Genomic DNA, 21,802 nt, shown 5'->3' with positions numbered 1-21,802 from the left:
GAGAGCAGTGATGGGAAAGAGGACTTTAAACTAGCAGAGAAGAAGGGAAAAGAAGTTTGAGAACCAGTGAACCGGATAAGGTTTTAGTGGTGTGGGGTAGCCACAACTTTGTACATCAAAACACAGCAATGGTTCACCACACATTTTTATCTGCGCTTACCTTTTTTTATTACTAGAAATAATGGTCTTCTAAATTAGACCATTTAACACCATATATTACAAAACTTAACAGAAAATTCAAAATAACTTCAAAGTATTTCACAGTTTACATATTTCCTTTTATTTTTTACTATAGTATTATTCTAACTGTACTGGTACATATTTGCGTATCCTTCCTTTCCATTATTACTACAAAATTATTGCAAGCTAAAACATTAAGAAGCAATGGTTTACTCTGTAGCCTATTTTATCCAGTGTGTTAATTTTTCTTACTCATGTCAGTGTTAGCAGTAAGCACAAAAATATAAAGACAATGGAAAAAAAAAAAGAGGCTGGAAAAAGTTCCCTACATATATATTGAAAGTTTGAGGGTTTTTTCCCTTTTTTTTTTTAGCACAACAGAACTTCTGCCATTAGGGACTGAAAGACAACATATAGTCCTTGTTCAACATGAGTATCTTCAAAATAATGAAGCTGCTGTTGAAAACCCACGATATCAATCAGTGCAGGAACTTGAGATACAACCTCCTATGTTATTCCAGTATCAAATTGCATCAAAATAGATTTGGACTGATAGCAATGATAATGAGCTACTACATACTTTAAAAAGTATTTGGCACCAGAAAACTAAACGGTTATAACGTATGACTCTTCTGTATGTCAAATATCTATACACATACCCCAACAGTTTTTGCAGCTGCTGCTAAGGCAAACACACAGTATCAGCTTTCAACTTTAAAGCTAACTCAGTTGAACTGCACAGGTTAAAAAAATTATTTAACAACTTTACTAAGCATTTCCTAGTTTACTGACAGTTACAGGAAGAGAAAAATATCTGGATCCTCTGAAATATCTCTATCTGAAGTTCACTTATCTAATTAGTATCATGTATTGTAATTATAACTTCTGTGAAGTTTCCATTCCAGTACTTTCTTGTCAGGAGTTCAGCTCAGTCTTTGTTCCAGAACAGCCCAAGTTCTGTAGCTCACGTAGCCTCTTCTGAAATAGGTTGGCCAAATTGTTTAACCAGCACAGATAATTTTAGACATTACAGTGCTAGATAAAATATCAATGTAAGTTTTCTTGCCTATTTAGATATTAATTAGTGCTTTTTGAACAATAAATTGTTGGGTTGTAAGAACAGGTTAAAACTTAAGGATAATTACGACTTTCACTGTTTACTGTCTTTCATTTGAGGGGGAAAAAAACCTCAATGGAATTAACATTAAATGTGTAAGCATACAAACGCTTAGCACATCTCAAGGCAAAAGAAAAGTGCTGAATGACAAGATACATTTTTTCTGGTTGGAGAGAGTAGGACGGGAACTTCCGATCACCCTGTTGTTCTCTCTCTCTTCCCCCCTCCCCCAAACTTCACTGTAAGGTAAAAAACAATGACTATTTATTTGTGATCGATTTTCTCAAGTCTCTGAGGGGCTTTAAATATAATATTTATAGTTTCCATGTCTTCAAAACAAACATCTGTTCCAAAGTGGAGGTGTATGAGCAGGTTGTATAAACATCACTTTCTTAGATTTCTTTCACAAAAGGCAGAGATGGAGCTGATTAAAAAAAAGAAACAGGAAAGCTTTCTGCCTCTCTAATGCAAATGCTCATTCAATGAGCAGCTTTCCCCCCCCCCCTTTTTTTCTTTTCTTCAACAGTGGTAGTGGTAAGTATTCAAAACAGACATCAGAAGTTTGTTCCCATATGAGGCAAGTTTTTTCCTTTCCAGATTACAACAGATTCACTGAGGTCAGATGCACTGATCAAGTTAGGAAACTGGGACTAAAATTCATCCCATCATCAACTGGAAATTTTCCTTTTCTGCAACTAATGAGAGCCGTGGCACTGGGTTGCTCTTCTACACAGCCGTACAAACTTCCCTGACAGTACGAGAGTCGTGCTAGCACCTGTACATTCTTGCTACTGGCTTATAGATTTTGAGGTGGAACAGATCACTATGACGATCTAACCACTAACTGTGCCTCCAGAACCCCACTTAGTAATTCTTATATCAAACTAATAAAGTCTATTTTAAGTTACAACAATTATCTTAGTGCTACTGCATTTCAAGTTGACACAAAATACTTCTACACTGCCAAGGAAAACAGTGGTACTTTAAGCCAAAACGTTAATCAACTTCTAAGAACTCAGTGAAGCAACTGATTAATTTTGTGTAGATCTAGGATTGTTAATAATCTTGATCTGCTGAGCTACAGGATACATTATTTCAAGAAAAAAAATCTCACCCTAATATCTTGTTTTCTTGATGTTAAGTGTATCGAGATCCACAGATATATGAAACATCTTTTCGTGACATTGTGGATAAGGTGAAGAGCAACAATCACTTTTTCTGCACCTCTAAATGTCCTTTTCTTAATGGCTGGAATATTGCAATCCAAAGCACTCACTAAGTATAAGTATGACTAGAAGCTCAGCTTCTAGGAAGTCTGAGTAGAAGACAAGATGATAGGCTCTACATTTTTTTTCTACCAAAGCATTTGGTTTCTCACAATATGAAATTGCTATCGCTTTCAAAAAGAATGGAGCTTCAAGACTGGAAAACAGAATTATGCTGTTTCATTTAGTGGTTTTCATATGACCTGTAAGAAAGTGGGACATTCTGAAATCTTTATTTTTGTTGTTTCACTTGGTATCATCATAAATTGAAAGCGCACCATCTTAAATCAAGATACATGATGAAACACACATCCTAAAAACTTAACAGATACCCAGTATTCATCACATCTTCTGTCTTCAGTGCTGGAAAATTTGTGCTAGACAAAACATCTAAAATAAAATTTTGGTGGAAAGGAAGAGCAATTCTTAAACATGATGTCATTCTTACAAAATGTGCATTAAACTTCAAAAAGGAGATTCTCAGCTAAAACCACACAAGGTGAGGTAACAGTGATGAACGGTCACTTCGGTGGTCAGAAAGACTAAGGCATCTTTTTCATAGGAATAGAAAGAGAATCTGTAAAGGCAATAAACCTAATTAAAGCCCTCACAAAAGTTTTCTGTATTTAGGTAGACAAAACAGAAGCAGATGATGTTCTCCAGCCATTTAAGATAAAATTAGAAAAGCCTTTCTCTCGAAGTTTTAAAAGATACTGAGGAAAGAACAATTCGGTCCTGAACTACCAAATAATGAAATCTAAATACAAGTCTTAAGAAATTGCAATGCCAATATAAGTAAAGAATCATGAACATAGTTTTAACACCTGAAGGTAAAATTTTATTTCCTGTGTGTTACTTTTTTTCTAAAAGATAAGAGACTATCTTATGAGAGAGAGAATGAAGCGCAGATGCCCATACCCTGATGTGTGACTTGTCTTTGTAAATATATAGTCCCTGCTAAATGGAAGGATGTATTATGTAGGAGAGGTTAAACAGCACAGAGTTGGTTCATAAAATAGAGCAACCAGACTCACAAGTGCTCTTCTCAGTTAGCCTTCTGTAATGTTCCAGTACACTCAAGGAAAGAAGTGGGAAACCCAAAACCCTCTGGTCTCCTTTATACTTGCCTCACACCTAAACTGTTTTCCCAAAAGATCAAATCGATACATAGCTTATTTTCTGACCAATTCATTTCCTTCTTCGTGAACCAGATGACTGCAATAATGGTTTATCGTCAGATGTGATGGAAATAGACTATAATCTCGGAGAGGAAAGTTAATCTGTTGTTAAAGATACGTAATGCTATAATAACCATCTGATTCAACCTGTGCATAACACAGAGCACAGAACCTCACCAAATTCTTCTTTGAACAGTTCAAACATATCTTAGAAAGGGATGCCCTCTTGAGGCTGAAACACCAAATAATACAAAAGCCATTGAAAACACTGCCAAATTATTTGAGAAGCTACGTGTGTTTTTAATGAGACAAATATTTACCCCGGCCTACCTTATACATCATTAGCTTACAATAAATTTGTCTGCTACATGAACCGTCCTTTCCCAAGGTTTTATTCCTTCCATTTGTATAAAGCTAAACAAGTCATAGTTTAAAACTTCTTCATAAACTAAACACGTGGATGCCGATCATTCAAAGTACATCCTCTGTCTCTGGCAGACTCCAATTTTTCAGTATTCTTCAAATAATGTTATGAGAACAGAAGATGGTGAACTCTGGCTTTCCATCCAGTCTCTCAGCTAAGTGTCCTAAGCAGCACTTTTATGAGTTAACAGTAAAGCGGGAAAACTCCAGGGGGTGAAAAGGGAGGAGGGAGGGGAAACAGCAATATTCATAGCGTTGAGAGAGATTACACAGCCTACAATTTTCTAGTGATAACTGTTGCCAAAAAAAAAAAAGGGGGGGGGTGAGGAGGGGGGACAGGAATCCAAGGTGCTACACCCATGTCTAATAATCACATATTTGTTTTCTATGTAAAAGTCACTCTATTCAACACTGAATTTCTAAAGCCAAAACACACTGCACCCACATAGAAAACTTTTATACTTCCATTTAAAAAAAAAAAAAAAGAGATACTAAATCACAAATCTGAAAGTTAACAATAGTTCAAATACAAGTGATCATAACATGACCCCAGCTTAGTAACAGAATAAGGCTCAAACTACTGGGCTGCATTAAACACCAATTAATGTTTTATACTTAAAATCTTGTAACATTTAATGCTTAAATGGTGGAAATAATTCTCTTCCAGTTGTTCAACAATTACTTTTTTTTTTTTTTTAATGTTCTCTCCTCTTCAATCACTCAATTATCATTTTTAGTAACTGCAGGGTATAACTAACAGATTTTTGGGGTCCTTCAGCTTAGTCTCAAATTAAGGCCCTCCCTGCCTCTACCAAGCATATTAAGAGAAAGGTCCCATCTCTGTTTAGACTAAAAGACCCTGGTTCTTAAACTAAACTGATGTACACAAGCTCTCCTGCTCAGAATGTCCAGTAGTGATGGGCTTTTCAATCTGCCCTATTATAAGGCTTCAAATGGAAACTCACATTTTCCTGACAATACACACATCTGTTTTCAGACATTCCAGTGCAAAAATGATCATTGTGCTTATTCTGCACTGGTAAGCATGGGGATGCATTGAAAAGCATATGGGAAAAAAAACCAAACAAACAAACAACAACCCCCCCCCCCAAAAAAAAAACCACAACAACAAAACAACCAAGGAAACAAACGAAAACAAAAACCAAACCCATCCCACTTTGTCAGTAAACAAAGCTTGATAACCTAAAGATAGGAAGCTGATTTTATCTTTCCCTCTTCAGCTACATTTTTCACGAAATACACAATTTCCTGCTATCATGCAGGAATAAGCTTGAGTGCCTTTCTGTACCTCAGTGACTTGCAACAAACACCAGTGCTCTGCTGGTCAACCCTGGCCTGCCTCAAAGACTGTCTAGAACAGAAGTATCAGTAAAAGACATGCAAAAGCCCATTATGCCTTTCACAGGCAGATAAATCTCACTTAAGGCTTCAAGTAGAAGCTGTTTAAAATCCAAGAAAAATCTTGAAAACAACCCTGTATAGGCATGAGGTGCAGAGATGACCAGCTAGTGCCAAATCTATAACTACTGAGAAGAACCAGCCTTTAATACGCTCATGTTGTCTTTGGCCATTCAGAAGGGATCCTGCCAATCCATGTATCCAATGCAACTAAATCCAAGAAGCACATTTGACTGTCAAGCTTGTACGAAACAGAAGTTCTGGATTTAGCTTCCTACTTGGCAGTTCAACTAGGGCACCACTATCCAGAAAGACAAGGTTCCTTTTATATAGTAACAATGATCAAAGAGTTACCTTACTTTAAAAGCACAAGTTTCTGTCACCAGACAGAACACACAAAGACTACATTCTGCAAAATTTCTTCAAATTTCTAACTTGGTTTTCTGTGTTGACAGTGGGTGTGACAAAATCATGAAGGGAACAGGGCTAAAACTTCTAATATTATAGCAACTGAAGAAAGGGCTGAAAAATTCAGTTTGGACCATAAATATGTCACTGTACAGTACTGAGAACAGAAGTGAAGATAAGCCCCTTCTATACCATAGTCTGGAGCTGCACTACTTGAGATAAGCAGAACAATCTGGTAAGTATCCAAAAAGGCAATACCAAGTGAAGAGATATAGGGCTTGCTTCACCCTCCCAAAGTCATCTGTCTTGAGATAGAGTAACTACACAAGGTTTGGCAAATAGGGATAAGATGGCCAATTTGATCTACAGTGTACTTGTATTATAAGGGCATTCAACTGACTAGAAAGTGTTTTCACTGGATATTTCAATGGTTCTGTCCTTCAGAACTATTCCAGAAATGAGCTACTTTCTCTTTACTGACTACAACAGGAACCTAGGAAGAAGCCTCCATGCCTGCAGTGAGCTTTCATGAAAACCCCTCCAAGACTCTAGCTTAAACAGAGAAATAATAGCTCTCTCATAGAGAAAGAATGCAGCAGAGCAGTATTTTATTAAAATACTGTTGCTTTTGTCTAGATTTCTTCTCTGCAACAAGTAAATACGTAAACATTTTTATAAAGTTCGCTATACTGCTCCCATGCATTTAAAGCGATGGGGGCAGGGGTTACACAGAGAGAAAATATTAATAGAAACAGATAAGTATCATCTATTCCATTATGGAGGAATTTTCAGAGGTAACTTTGGATTCCTTAGACATTGAATGCTCCCTTTCTCCTTTAGCCAATATGGACAGAACTCTTTGCAGCAGCAGTCTCTAACTGCTGGCTAGACATGCATCTCTTAAAATTTAACTATAAAACCAACATGTTTAGCTACATGTACAGTTTAGGAACTGGAGAACCAAAAATGCTGTTCATATTTCATGCTGAACATTAGTAGCAAACACAGCTGAATAAAGTTAACATTGGTATCGGTCATGTAGAATACAGTAAACAGACAAACAATACTGGCCTATTATTATCTTTTCTAAACAAATAAATTGCTAGTTACACTTATTTTTTCTTATATTTCTCAAGTGAAGTAACTTTCATTTTTGAGTCAGAACTTTGTCAAGTTAGTTACAGACTTACCTTGTTGCGTGTTTTTACTTTCAATTTAGTCTTCTGTTTCCTTTTCAATTTTTTCTTGCTAAAAAGTTTCTTACTTCTGAAAAAGAGCAGAAAAGCCATAAGAATAAATGCATTAAACTCCCTTCCATACCCCAGGGTAAACAGCTGCACCAGCAGAGGAAAAAAAAGTCAGAAGTCCTCCAAAATTTTTTCTCCTAAGCAAAGGGAACCAACACAGGCAGAATAAATCAGAATATAAAGCACTTAAAATTATACTTTGCCAATGCTCCACTGAATTATGGGCCTTTATTCTCATCAATTTAAGCAGAATATATGCTAAGACAGACCAAAAAACCCTATATTTTATACTGTTTTACCCTACTGTTTCTATTGCAAGTCCATTAGTGCCACACCAATGCTTGAAGCAAGAATTATTGATGAATCTCAGTAATATAACCTGTTAATACCAAACACGTATGTTTTGTGAAGTGTTTACCAGATAAAGGTTCAAGCCTTCCAAGACAATAAGTAAGCTTTAAAAATACATCATTTGGCAGAAAATTCAGTTGGTGGAAGAAACTGCAACTTTTGAAGCTAGCTTTTTTAATTCTATCTGGACTTTTCCTACCCTCAGCTTACAGAGTTTTCATTTCCATCCTTCTACATTACAGCTCTAGCTAACAACGCTCCTCTAATCCTCTCCTGCCCACACCTCATTCCTATCACATTCTTTTTCTCCTCCATTTTACTACCCAGTAAAACAAACAAACAAACAAAACACACAAAAAAAGACACCATACACACATACAATTATTTTCTCACCATCACTGAAATCACTCTGAGATGCATGCTTTTTAACCTACTCTACGTTTCTCTGGTCTGTTCAGATTACAAGCCCTCCGCAAAAAAAGGCAGATGTTTTCTGTGCAGCATACAGCTCATCTTATACAGGACTTTAAGCAGCAGCTACTAACATTCCTCTGTGCTACTTAAACTCTACTCAAATAGTTTACAGTTTAGATTATTTGGAAAAATAAACTATGGAATCTGAAAATCACAGACAGTAAGAAGTTGCACTTTCAGGTAACAAATTGGAAAGAGATTGAGAATCAAGAGAAGCTTAGTATTTTATTCAAACAACTTTGTTCTAAATAAAAATTCTGAGGGACTAAAAACATACTGCTTACTACTCTCTCCTGCACAGCATTCAGACTGCAAGAGTATACAAGTCTCATGGTCCAGCAGTCAAAAGCTGGAAACTAAAGTTTGACCAATGGCCACCAGTAAGAAAACAAGCTCAAACAAAGAACCCCTGCAGAGTATCCCCAAAAAGCTGCGTGCTAGAAATTTAATTCACCTTTCCCATCTTCACCTATTAACAAAGAGGGAGGTACATTCCTCATCAAGACACTGCAGAAACAAATTAGCTCACCACTTTTCTTATAAGGAACCACCACCACTATCCTGGAGTTCAGAGAATTGATTCAGTGAGGGGGGACCCTCCCCAGTAAATTAAAGCTTATAAAGAGAACCTAGATGACCTCCTAAGGTTCCTTCAACAATAAAGTTTCAATATATAACAGTGTACAACCCATTTAAGAAGCAGGGGGAAGAAATTTCATAAACCTTTAATGTCCAAATTTCTATGATCAGACTCCATAGTCTGTTTCACTATTTATTTATTCTTACATTGGACAAGTTTTTCTTATTAGTTTAATGTGGTTAATTCTTATTCTGCTGCCAAACATGAAAACTAGTGCAGTCCCTTCCATTCTGTAGCCACTCAATCTTCGTCTCGGGACCAAATAACCTTTTATGAAACTTTCACCCTAACTTTAAACGTAAAAGTCCAGATTTATTTTGGACTTCTTCTGGGCTCTCTCAGTCCATACCACAAGTAAACCACATTGAACAAAACTGAAAACAGTACTTATTATTTGCTGTTGAGAAGAATAATTGCCTCATATGCCTCCAAGGTCACACTTTTAAGGTCACAAGGTCACACTGTATTCCAGGTATTATTCAGCAGCTTCACAGCAATATGCCATGGCAGACCTATGTAACCCGAAAACATTTTTCCTGCAAACCTCCAGACTGAGCTTCCAAAACTCTTTATCTAGTTGTGCTGTTAATTATGCCTTTTAAACACAGCACAATTTGTACTTACTAGAGACAACTTCATAAGCATTGCTTTTTTTTTTTTTAAAAGGACACTAACTCAAGTTGCCAAGACATTTCAAATGTAATCCTGCCTGCCAAAATCCTTGCAAACTCTCCAAATTTGTTATAGTCTGCAAACATTATAAGCACTTTTTCATCTTGTAAATATTTCACAGGACCAGTCCCCGTATTTTTGTACATATTTCTCTGTGTGTATGTATACATCTATAAACCCCCAAAATTAAGCCTTTTTTTTTTTTTCCCCTGCTGAGATTGGGGTCATTTCCAAAGTGACAAAACCCCCACCATTTTGCAGACTACCTTCATTTGTTAATGATATCTAGACAATGTTTTCTCCAATTGGCAAGCAGGACAGATCAGCAATGGGCTTACTTCTCTTTCAGATTCCAAGTGGTAGTGCTACGATCTCCCTCATTCATACATCAACCATTAAAGATGCTGCAAGTATAAACCTTTCCTAGTCACTCCACTGTAGCAGTCATTATCTTCAGCAAGTTTTAGGTCTGAACAATTTTTTACATGGAAACAACTTGAGTATAGAAATGCCATGTTGAGAATCCACATTTATCTCCCTATTTTTTCTTAAAACAAAACCTCAAGGATACTGAAATCCCAATGTTTTTGTTGGGAAGTATACTTCCCCCCGTATCCAAATGGAACTTCAGAACTAGTAAGTGATTAAAGAATAAAAACCCCTCATCAACACTAATTTTATAAACAGTTCTGAGCAACCTATCATTACTATGCATAATTATAATACTAATATGTTTATAATGTATCTGCGTATAACAAAGATATATACGATTATCCACAGTTCTACTGTTATATACCATTATGCAAGGAGGTTTTAATATTCAGATAGAAAGGATAAAATATGGGCAAGTATATTCATGAAAAACAACGTTAAGCAGATTATGAGTAATTTCCTGTTGGAAACCACATGGGTTAATTATAAGCCTGATTCTTCTACTGCCTGAAGATTAACAAGACCTGATATGGCTTGGTGGAATTTTTTAGCTAAATTATTATGGTTTTGGTTAACAATTGTAAATTGCTGTAAGCTGTCATTTGTAAAGGTCCTAAAACTCTATGCTGACAATCTGCTTCCAATGGCAGAAGGCCTTTGGCTTTTAACTTTTAACTCAGCTGTTGATAACGTTTAGTTCACACAAACCAAACAGTGATTATCAGCAAATCTTAGGCAGATTTTCTGCAAACTGCTTCAAGCCATTGTAACATTTGAGACTAAGTTAGCAGTTTTGAACTGGACCACAAAGGAAGTGTAAGTCAAATGAGCGCAGAACATGAAGATATCTTGACAAGAAAATACTTGTGGCAAATGGACCCAAAGAGTGAATGGTGCTATCACAGCCTTCTCAGAAAAATCTGTTGAGAATAAAAGCAAAGACCTAAAATGTTCAACCCTGGAATACAGAACAATTGTCTCAAACCAAGGGGGGGGGAAAAAGGGGAAGGTGGGCAACAACCGATTGCTGGACCATTTAAAATAGGTAAAACAGCTGTTAAATGACATGATTGCAACTTCTATTCAGCTTTGTGGCACCTGTAGTAGAAGGAAGTAAAAGCACACTTAGTTTATTTGTTTTCAAACCAGAACTAGCATTAGCTAGTACTTACAATATTTGCTGCTTTATTAGGGGGATGCTCCTCAGTTGCCTCAACACCATTGCTCTTACTCTGTTCAAGAGAGCTGAGGAAATGCAAACAGAGCATCTTCCCTCAGAGTCATAATAATCCCGCACTGCAATTCATAAGCTTAAATTTGAGAAGGAAGCTTTATGTGTTGAGTGTTCCCCCCACTCAATGTTGTTACTGAATTACTAAATATAGGTTAACATTATGTTAATAGTGTCACACCTGCATAAGCTCTTCTAGGCTGTATGTTACACTAAAGGTGTCACTGATGAGTGGAAAAAATATTATTCTGTCTCTGCTGCTGAGGCAGAATAGGAACAACACAAGTGTTATTCAACTGCTGTCTGATCTAAAACCTTTACTTCTATCTGAAATGTGTTACCAAAGGTCATGGTAGCTAGTACAGCATTACACCCAGTCATTCTACTGTTAATTAAATCTTTTGAGTACACTTTTGAAAAATGAGTGAATTTAGTAAGCCGCATGTTAACACATGCTAAAATTTTTAAAACTTCCAACTGACTTTGACTCAGTGTATTTGTCTAAACTTGCTTGCTCTGATTTGATGGCTAAGCATCTTTGGGGAAGAAGTACACTGTTGACAGGAGAGGTCTATCAAAGTCATGCTGTGTCCAGACAAATGACATATATACTGTGTTATTTTGTTTCCATAGGTGCTTACTCTGCACAGTTAGCTTAAGCGTTCAAGGGCTATGGAAATGCTCTTAAGAGGCAGCAACTACTCAGTGACACTGAAATGAAACACTGTCAGATCTGTGATATCAAGTAATTCTTCTGTTCCCTCCACTTGGTGAATTATTGCTGCTGGTGGTCAATTTGGTTGGACAAGAAGCAGCAAGCACTTGCTTCTGAACAGCCCAAAGTGAAATCCCAAGCTGAAATTGTCAAGTAGCCTGCAACTGCAAGCTGTTATCACTCATGTAGTCACCATCACGATACCGTGGTGAAAGACCCTGGGACGAGTTCCTTTAAAAAGCTCTAAATCTACCAACACGCTTTACTCAAGGGTAGTGAAATGCAAGTACTGACACGCAGACATTGGTCGAAAAGTAATGAACTGATGTTTCCTCCACTGTTTTCCTCAGCTGCCCCATACTGAATAACAGTGCAAGATCAGCAATACCCACTTTTTATGTGCAGAAATCACATAACTAGTGCCGTTTGGCAGCTTGCTTTGTACAGGTACATTACTGCCATAAAGGATCTACAAATTACAAAATACATTATCCACAGGCTGTCACTACATGATGGAATATCATGTTTGCCGTAAAGGCAGTGTGGGACTACAGAAAAACTAATTGGTCCAAAGTAGTTAAGACATCAGCCACAGTGCCCCATCTTATCTACCTTAAGTTCTGCCCAGCAAACTGTCAGGGTAGTATTTGATTTGCAAAAGTCTACATCCGTTGGTGATTTTCTTTTTGAATAAGCGTATTACAATATCTGATTGCCACAATTTTTTCAAAGACTTTTCTTTACAGTCACCCAACGGCACACAGAAGCACCACCCAATAGTGCACAGAAGCACCACTACTCCTAGGTAACCAGTGGAGAACTGAAGTACTGCAGATTTATTTACCAAAGGGAGATGGGGAAGAAAAGACTACTTTGAGTAAACAAAGCTGTACCAACATAGAATGACTGACGAGAAAATGCGATGACTGGGAGGTATAAATTAGACTTCAAAGAAAGCAGCAAACACAGTAATTTTCACTTTCTACCATTTAGTTTGATGTTTTCCTTTACGTTCCCACATCCAAACTTCACCAGAATGTTTATCATAGTTGTTGCAGAACACCAACTGGATTGTCCTTGTCCTTTTTGTGATGCAGATAGAATACGAAACAGTTGATGATGAGCCAATTGAGAACTTAAGAGTTAGGATTAGAGAGCAGACCAATATCGTTTTGGGTGTCTGCTACACACAGCCTGATCAGGAAGCAGTAGATGAGGCCTGCAAGAAACCTCACATTCACAGGCCTTTGTCCTTATGAGGGATGTTAACTATCCCAATATCTGCTGGAAGGGGACACAGCAGGGCACAAGCAATGCAGGAGGTTTCTGGAGCGCATGGATAATAATTTCATGACACAGGTGACTCAGGAGTCAAAGAAGGAAGGCACTTTGCTGGACTTGACACTTAAACAAGGAAGAACTAGTCAGGTGCACGAAGGCTGGGGGCAGTCATGGATGCAGTGACAACACAGGTGAAGTTCAGGAACCTGAAAGAGGGAGCAAGGCAAAAGCAGGATCACAACCCTAGACTTCAGAAGAACAGACTTTGGCCCGTTCAGTGACCTACTTTGAAGAGTCTCACAGGATACAGTCCCCTGGAGAGAACGTGCAGGAGAGCTGGCTGATCTTCAAGGATCACTTCCAAGCTCACGAATGGTCTGTTCACACATGCAGGAAGTCAAACAAAGGAGAGGGGAGGCCTGCATGGATGAACAAGGAGCTCCTGACAGAACTCAAGTATACATACAAGAGGTGGAAGCAGGGTCATGTCACCCAGGAGAAATATAGAGACACTGTCTGAGTTTTCAGGGATCAGTTTATAAAAGCCAAAGCCCACCTACAGTTCAATCCGGCAAGGGACATGAAGGACAAGATTGGCTTCTACAGGTGTACCAGTAGCAAAATGAAGACTAGGGAAAAACGTGAGCCCAGTGCTGAATGAGTAAGAGCCTGGTCACGAGGGACACTTGTCACCTACATTTACTGGTAAAACTAGCCTTCAGAGGGAAAGTCTGAGTAACGATGACTTACCCTCAGTGAAGGAAGTTCAAGTCAGGGAACATTTAAATAAGTCAACAGGACCTGACAGAATGCACCCACAAGTGGTGAGGGAGGTAGCTGATGATACTGCAAGGCCACTCTCAGTCTTTGAAAGGTCACAGCGATTAATATAGGTTCCTAAGAACTGGAAGAAAACAAATGTCACACTCCTATCTTCAAGAAGGGCAAGAGGGAAGATCGGGGGATCCAACATACAAAGGACAAGATGGTGATAGTGAATAGTCAGCTTGGATTTATCAAGAGGAAATCATGCTTTAGCAACCTGGTAGCCTTCTACAATGAGAAGGACTGGCTTAGTGCGTGACTGGAGAGCAGTGGATTTTGTTTATTTCAACTTTAGTAAGGCTTTTGACTCTGTCACTCACAACATCCCCGTACACAAACTGATGAAGTACAAGCTAGATAAACATGGACTGAAAACAGGCCAAATTGCTAGGGCCAAAGAGGTGTGAATGATGGGACAGAGTGCACCTTCAAGTCAGTTTGCAGGTAGTACAAAACTTGGAGGAGTGGTTGATAAACCAGAGGGTTGTGCTGCCATTCAGAGGCACCTCAACAGGCTGAAGAAATGGGCCACCAGTAATCTCATCAAGTTTAACAAAGGGAAATGCTAAGTCCTGCACATCTGGGGAGGAATAATCTCAGACACCTATACATGCTGTCAGCCAACTGACTGGAAAGGAGCTTTACAGAAAAAGACCTAAGAGTCCTCATGGTGGACATATTGAACATGAGCCAGTAACACTGCCCCTGAAGCAAAGAAGGCACACAGCCTCCTTCACTGGATTAGGAAAAGTGTTGCCAGCAGGTTGAGGGAGGTGGCTCTTACGCTCTACACAGCACTGGCAACACCACCTCTGGAGTACCATGACCAGTTTTGGGCTTCCCACTACAAGACAGACTCGCTTAGTGGAGCGAGTCCTGAGAAGGGCCACTAAGATACTTAAGAGACTGGAACATCTGTCATATGAGGAGAAACTGAGCAAGCAGAGATTGTTTAGTTGGGAAAAGAGAAAACTTGGGGTGTGGAGGTGGGGTGTGGAATTTTCTCAATGTGGATAAATACCTGATGGGAGAGAGTAAAGATGGGGAGCCAGACTCTTCTAAGCAATATCCAGTGACAGGCTGAGAGACAATGGGAAAAAAGTGAAATATGGGAAGTTCCATTTAAACATAAGAACTGTAAGAGTGGTAAAACACTGGAACAGGTTGCCCTGAGAGACTACAGATTCTCCATCCTTGAAGATATTCAAAGTCCAGCTGGGCAATGTCCAGAGCAACCTTCTCTGGGTGATCCTACTTTGAGCAAGAAGGTTGGACTAGACAGTCTCCAAAGGTCCCTTCCAATCTCGACTATTCTGTGATCCTCACTGTTTGTTTACATACCAAAGTAAAATTTGACTGCACAACAAATGTGCTGGTACATTGTGGAAAGAGTATACTTTTTCCTCATTCTGAGTTTAGCACTTTTCGTGGTGCCATGCCATGTTTCTGATTACGCTTCCAAGTAGAGACATACTGAGCTTTTCATCTGTTCACCATCTGGATCAGCAAACATACAGCAAATTCAGGCATAAGAGCAGACTTCTATGGGAATTAGTCAGCATAATCACACCTACAATACTATGCGAAGCTAACAAGAGAACAAGGGATGAAAACCACTCTACCACACTGAAAATATATGCCTGTATTAAGACAAGCCAGTCATCTGAATCGATCCACACTTTCTTGGATATAACCAATGCCCAAGGGTATACTAAGAAGTGTATGACAAAGAACACGCTTACATGCAACAATCAAGAGTTTCTCTGTGCAGATGGATCAATGTGGACACTGTGTACAGGATCTTTAACAAGACTTCTCCAAACTTCAGTGGTACAGAAAACTCATGCACGTCCCAGGCAATCTAAAATATAATTTGACAAGTGGAAGGTACTCTAGAATCATTAAAAACAGTGTCTGGAAAGGACCTCGAAAGGTCAGTCTTTCCATTCCCTGGTCCAGCACAGGAATAGTCAAATTTCTCTTCACTCCTGACAGGTGTTTTCCCTGTGGAGACATTAAACACTGCCAATGATCACACTTTCACCATGTCCTAAGTAATCCTACTAGAAAGCTCTTTGTGGGGTCTTTTCTAAAATCGCCCTTATGGCAATTAAATGCTATTTTTTTACATCTTTATTGGAGAAAAATCAGTTTATTTTCCTCTTCTTCCATGGCTAGCTTGATTTTTTTTCAAGTCTGAGGAGAAATAAGAGTCTCGTCTATTAAGTAGTCTCAGTTCCTTCAGCCTAAACCACAAATCATTTATATCACTGACATCTGATTTCACTACTCTCATACTCGTAACTAGTCCTTCTTGTTGAGAAAACAAAACAACAACAAAAAAAAAGAGAGGGAAAGAGACAAAATAAGCCCCACAATCCTGAAGCACAAGGAAAAGGTCAAGAATTACTTCAGGTTTCCTACACAAAAGAATCTCTCTCATGCACTTTGGAAAAAAACAAACCAAACCAACCAAACAAAAAAACCAAAAACCAAACAGAAACACTCCAACAGCATGACACTGCTGAATCACACTCACTTTATAATTCTATACAATGTGTAGAACCTGTCATGAGGAACTTCTCTACCCTACCTTTTATTCACTGTTGTTTTTACATTTGTGCTTACTGATTTTTTTCTTGACGCTAAGCATTTGTTGAAGTTATTATCTTCAGTATAGCTGTAATCTTTCCCAGCTTTGCATCCTCTATGAACCTTTTAATCTACAACCTCAATTCCAACACTGAAATTGTCAATGACGAGACCGAACAGTTCAGGACCTAGGACAGATCCAGATAGAGAACAAGCACTACTACCTCTTCTCACATGCTTCCCCCTTGACAGCTAGCCATTCCACAGCACCTCTCCAGACTGGTCTTCTGTGTAGTTTTAAATCCACCTTACAGTAGTTCTGTCTAGAACAAGGGTAGACAAATTGACAGGTGGAAGGCAACACACCCAAAAATTCCACTTGAGGAAGGCTACAGTCCAGCCAATGAGATGACAGGGGCAACATCAGGTTTTCTCACTTGCATCTGCTTGAAGATCAGCCCATGCTTCTTGGTGCAGGCCCAAGGCTAGAAGTAGAGCTCTGGTATACTCCTAGCTGATCTGCTATAACAAGATATTCTAAGGTTTCGTTCAGTTCAGAGCAAGCTCTGAGCTGAAGTACAGACTATGTGGCGCTGGGTCCAAACTAAATCATCTGATTTTAGAACAAGCTTAGCATTTAAAATTAAGATTTCCTTTGGTGAAATCCTAATTATTTTCCATAATTCTTGAAAAATGAGTTTTAGACAACTGTTAATAGTGGCTAAGTATTAAGCTTCCCAGACAGGGCTCATCATAAATCCATTTTGTGTCTAATTTATCACCTTCACTTATATAACATGTAATTTTTCCAATACTCTAGAAATGTAGTCAACAGAAACTGCATTAGAGTATCCCGAGTCCTTCTTTATCCATTTTTTAGTTAGGCATCGTCTACCAATTTGCTTTATACTAGTCTTCTAGAACCTTATATATCTTCTATGAATTTCCTAATAGTTCTGAAATTGTCTCAGCTAGTTTTTCCAACCACTTTCCATCATACTTGTGAAAATACCTAAATATTTTCTAGCCTGTTCTTTCCCCATTCTTGCCTTCATAATTGACTGCAATTGTTATACCTCTGCCTTAGTTACTTTTTCTGTCGGATCTGCATCAGAGTTTTCAGCCATGCAGAAAACCAGGAAGTACTCTTCTGATGAACTACAACAATGTACGTTTTGAGGTTTTTTCCTTATCTTCTGTAAGCAGATAATCTATCTGACACGTGATCACACAGATGAAGGACATAGCCATTATGGAGAGACATTAAAGCAATCACAGCCTCTGCTGGGCTTCCCTATCTCCCATGACATTTACTCCATCCTCCAAAGTGCTCCAAAACAGCTGTTAATTTGCAATGTAGCTTCAAGGCATCTTAGTACCAAATACAACAATGGTGAACCACAGCTCATAAATATGAGTGCACTTGTCAGCAAGAAACTTACTATTCACTGTCTTGTTGCTACTGAAGTTCAGCTAGAAGGGCTTCAAAATATAGGAAAAGGAATACTAAAGAAAAAAGGGTTATCAAGGCTGATCAGAAGATCTGAAGAGATCTCAGAATTGTGGGACCATATTTCCTCCCTTATTGCAAGAAATAAGTTGCTTTTTAATCTTATTTTACAGGGCATCCAGACTTGCTGTTAACAACTGAAAAGCATCTGGCAAGCATAAAGCCGAGGGAAAAACAAAGGAAAGAGAAAGTTCAACATAAGTTTGGGACAAACAACCGATGGCTTACATGAGGGAGTTGACAATGATAAGAAACAAAACAAAGGAAGTGGGGAGAGTTTTAATGGCCTAATCAATAGATGGAGAAGAGGTTTTATGACCAGAGAACTAAATAGGAAGAAAACTATGTGAAGTCTGGATGTTGGCAAGGAGATGAAGAGGTACCAGTGATAAAATGCAAACACCGAATATTGCTGTAAAACACCTTATATCAAAGTTGCTGCTTGTCTTGCATATCCCTGTTTTGGTACCTCTCTGCATTTACAAAAGCTACAATCTTCAGCAGCCTTACTTCCACAAACTGGAGGAATACCTTTTTCTTGAAAACAACTACTTAAGAACTTCCATGTACAAAACCTCCCATATTTAGCTATGCATTAAGTGTTCTGCCAATGAAAATCCCCTTTGATTTCTCGTACCTCAATGTGATCTCTGTACTACTGTTATTTCAGCTGCCAAGAATCATAATTATCTACAACGAGAAACTGCCTTACAACATGCCCTATAAAGCAACTCAAAGTGAACAACTCACATAATCAAAACATTATATACCTTCTACAAAGTTGGCATACAGAATGTGTCACTTAACAGTAGGTGCTTTAAGATTACATCTATAACTGCTAAATGAGAGATGCTCAGAAAATGGCTCAAGTACTAGGTCCAATCTATACTACTTCACTCCTAATTCTCTTTAGGTCACTTGTGGGTTACTCCATCTAACTCCCTCCAACACAAATCTACTAATCAGTGTGAAAGTGGTTCTGGGCAACCAGTCCCAGCAACTGTTTCATCGCATTTGGAGGTTGCCCTAAAGTACCCTACAACTGAACTTTCCTAAGGCTTTCCTTGCTTTACTTTTTGCCTTTGCAGATACCTCCCTTTGATGACTAAGTAGCCACAGCTAATCATTCCTTCTACCACTGAAATATCGAACACACTTACAACCATGGGGACAGTGTCAGTAGATTGCAAGAATAAAGAAGAAAAGTAAATACTACCCAAAAAACCCAATCTGTTCTTGTCTTGATAAAAAAAAGGTCTGCTTACAAACGATAGTTCCAAAAGCTTTTTAATACTTCATTTTTCATATCACCTACAATAATACCAACCAAGTTTCCAAACGGACTTGCCATAACATAGTTGACAGGGAACAAAATACACATATATGAACTGAAACCTGGCACACAAATATTTATTACACAAATAATATACATAAATTCTGTGTAATGCAAAACTAAGTATTAGCAACCTTTATGAAACATACATGCACACACAGAGTATATATTATGCCATATACTTCCATCACAAACTGACCCAAAATTTTACCTTACAAATCACAGAAATAGAAAAAAGCCAAGAATGTACCTTTCTGAAGAAATACATACACTCATCTAAATCCTTTCACTGTAACTCAGCAACAAACTCTACAGAACTCTTCAGAAAAAAATGCCTTTTGCAAACAAAATTCTGTAGCCACTGGTTAGTATCCCTGGGTTTTAGAATATCTCTGACAAGGGAACGCTTGCTCTGTGAAGCACTTAATGAAAAATATCTCCATGAAGCAGTTGATTGACCCTTCCTTCTTCTTTGCATAGTTGCAGGCAGGGGAGGAAAAGCAGCAGTTACTGCTGCTGCCAAAATCACAGCCAAAGTAGCTCAGTAGCATTGCAGTTGGCTTGCAAACTGTATTTTTGCCTGTTGTGATACATTAGAAGTTTGAATATGATATCTGCTACCAAAACAAAAAACAAAACAAAGCCAAAAAAAGGTGGAAGACAGGTTACAGAAGAAGAAAGCTAGGAATTTTGGAGTAACATAACTAACTGCCACTAGACACCTACCCACTGTCCCAGCAATACACACAAGCCCTTCAAAACAGCTTAAAAATACTCTTAAGTAATAAATGACCTACATTTGGATCATTACCATGCACCTCGTCCTACAGAAATGTTAGGACAAATATGTAGCTTTAATTTATTTAAAACTGCACCTGTTGCTACTTTTTCACTTCCCCTCATACTCACTTCACTTCTGCGGAGCTATAGCATGGAGGTCCGATACACGTTTCCAGTAAGATGAGGACCACATCTTGCAACACCGCTCTACTGCAAGAACTAATTCTAGGTAATTTTCATCAAGGGCTACAGATTTTTTAAGGAACTCAGCAGTGAGAATCATTGGTGATGAAAAATGTTCAGCTTGATAGGCAGATCTCAAAACAACACTAGAGAGCACAAACATTTTTTTTCTCCAAATAATAAAAGCCTGATTTTTTTTGATTGTCAACAATGATGATGATGATATCCTCAGATTATCTCAAATATTTAAAGTTATTGATAATATCTTCATTCAGCAAGACTAAGATCTAATGCTTGAGGAACTCCAGTGTTTAGTAAAGTGGGCAATAGCTCAACTCTCATTCTAACAGCCATGTGTATGCCCTCCAAACCATTACCAGCTTCTGCGCTATCTTCTTTGAATTATTAATTGAGCACTCCAATGTGAATTTTTATCCATGCCAATACAAAAGGAAAGTCAGGACTTAAGCTGTATATCTAAAAATGGAAAAATCATCAAAATCCTGTCACCTAAATCCGTAAATCAGGGTAAGGAATATCAACTGCAATCCAATTAAGACAGGCTTAGAAGAAAACAGAGGCAGACTAGTAGGACAGACTATATTGGGCTTCTAAGGCATCTGAAAAGGTTAAGAAAACTCAAAACAAAAGGAGACTGATGGATTTGAGAGAACACTGCCTGGGGAGGAATATAGAGCTACGTATAGTTAAGACATCAAACATCTGGAAGATGGGTAAGACTAACAGCCACGTTACTATGGTCTGGAATTCCTCCCTGCATGCTCCGATCCAGAAGAAAAAGGCCATCTTACTACTTGCTTGTTCAGTTGGGGCTCTAACGTGCTACTGTTGGTGAGATGAAATTGCACATCTTTTTAATAATGACTTCAGTTTCATAACTCAGAACTATTTTTCAAGCCTATGACAATCTGTATTATCTTTACTATCACATTAACATTTTAAACAACTAGCTTTTTTTTTTTTGAAAACCAAAATTTTAGAAAGGATATTCCAGCAGCCTCCAAGGCCTCTCCAATACAGTCTGAAATGTAAATACTGCAGGTTCTATAAATGAAATTAAGACTCAACTAGATAAGCAAAATGGATCTGATTTTCATTTAACCATGACAGAAGTACAAAAATACAAAGCAGTATCTGGATCCCTTTTATAACTAATAAGGCTTCTGAAACAGCATAAATCTATCTCATATAAACAGACAACACACCCAAGAAGGCACCCTTACAAAGTATTCTCCACACAGAGAGAACAGTCTCTCAATACAACCACTTGACAGTTGTAGTTTATTTTCTGTAACTATCTGATTTTTCTTTATTTGCTGCAACATTATCTATGACATGAGATCTGTAAGAACACATGCAAGAAAAATACCTCAAGTTTTTCAGTGTAGAGGAAAGCATTTCTATATCTCTTACCTTTAATAAACATTTGTAGGACTCTTTTTTTTTTAATAAAAAGTCATTCAACCATAGCAAAAATGACAATATCCACACCTTTGGCCACTTTCCTATCTAAACGCAAACACCA

At 38.1% G+C, this 21,802-nt stretch overlaps 1 protein-coding gene across 20 annotated transcripts in view; it reads right to left on the bottom strand.

The window, feature by feature from the left end:
• The window catches only part of MYCBP2 (MYC binding protein 2), a 209,376-nt gene that overhangs the window by 176,594 nt on the left and 10,980 nt on the right, over nucleotides 1-21,802 (bottom strand). For all 20 annotated transcript variants that reach the window (XR_012040402.1, XM_072850013.1, XM_072850015.1 and 17 more), the window contains exon 2: nucleotides 7,181-7,256. Coding sequence is in view for 19 of the 20 variants with exons in the window: in XM_072850013.1 (XP_072706114.1) it covers nucleotides 7,181-7,256 (76 nt within the window). In the remaining variant the exon portion in view is untranslated. The remainder of the gene's footprint in view (nucleotides 1-7,180; nucleotides 7,257-21,802) is intronic.

Source organism: Ciconia boyciana, chromosome 1 (genome assembly GCF_034638445.1).
Source record: "Ciconia boyciana chromosome 1, ASM3463844v1, whole genome shotgun sequence".
Lineage (NCBI taxonomy): Eukaryota > Metazoa > Chordata > Aves > Ciconiiformes > Ciconiidae > Ciconia > Ciconia boyciana.
The sequence above is the reverse complement of the archived record's forward strand: the minus strand, read 5'-3'. Positions and strand labels throughout refer to the sequence as shown.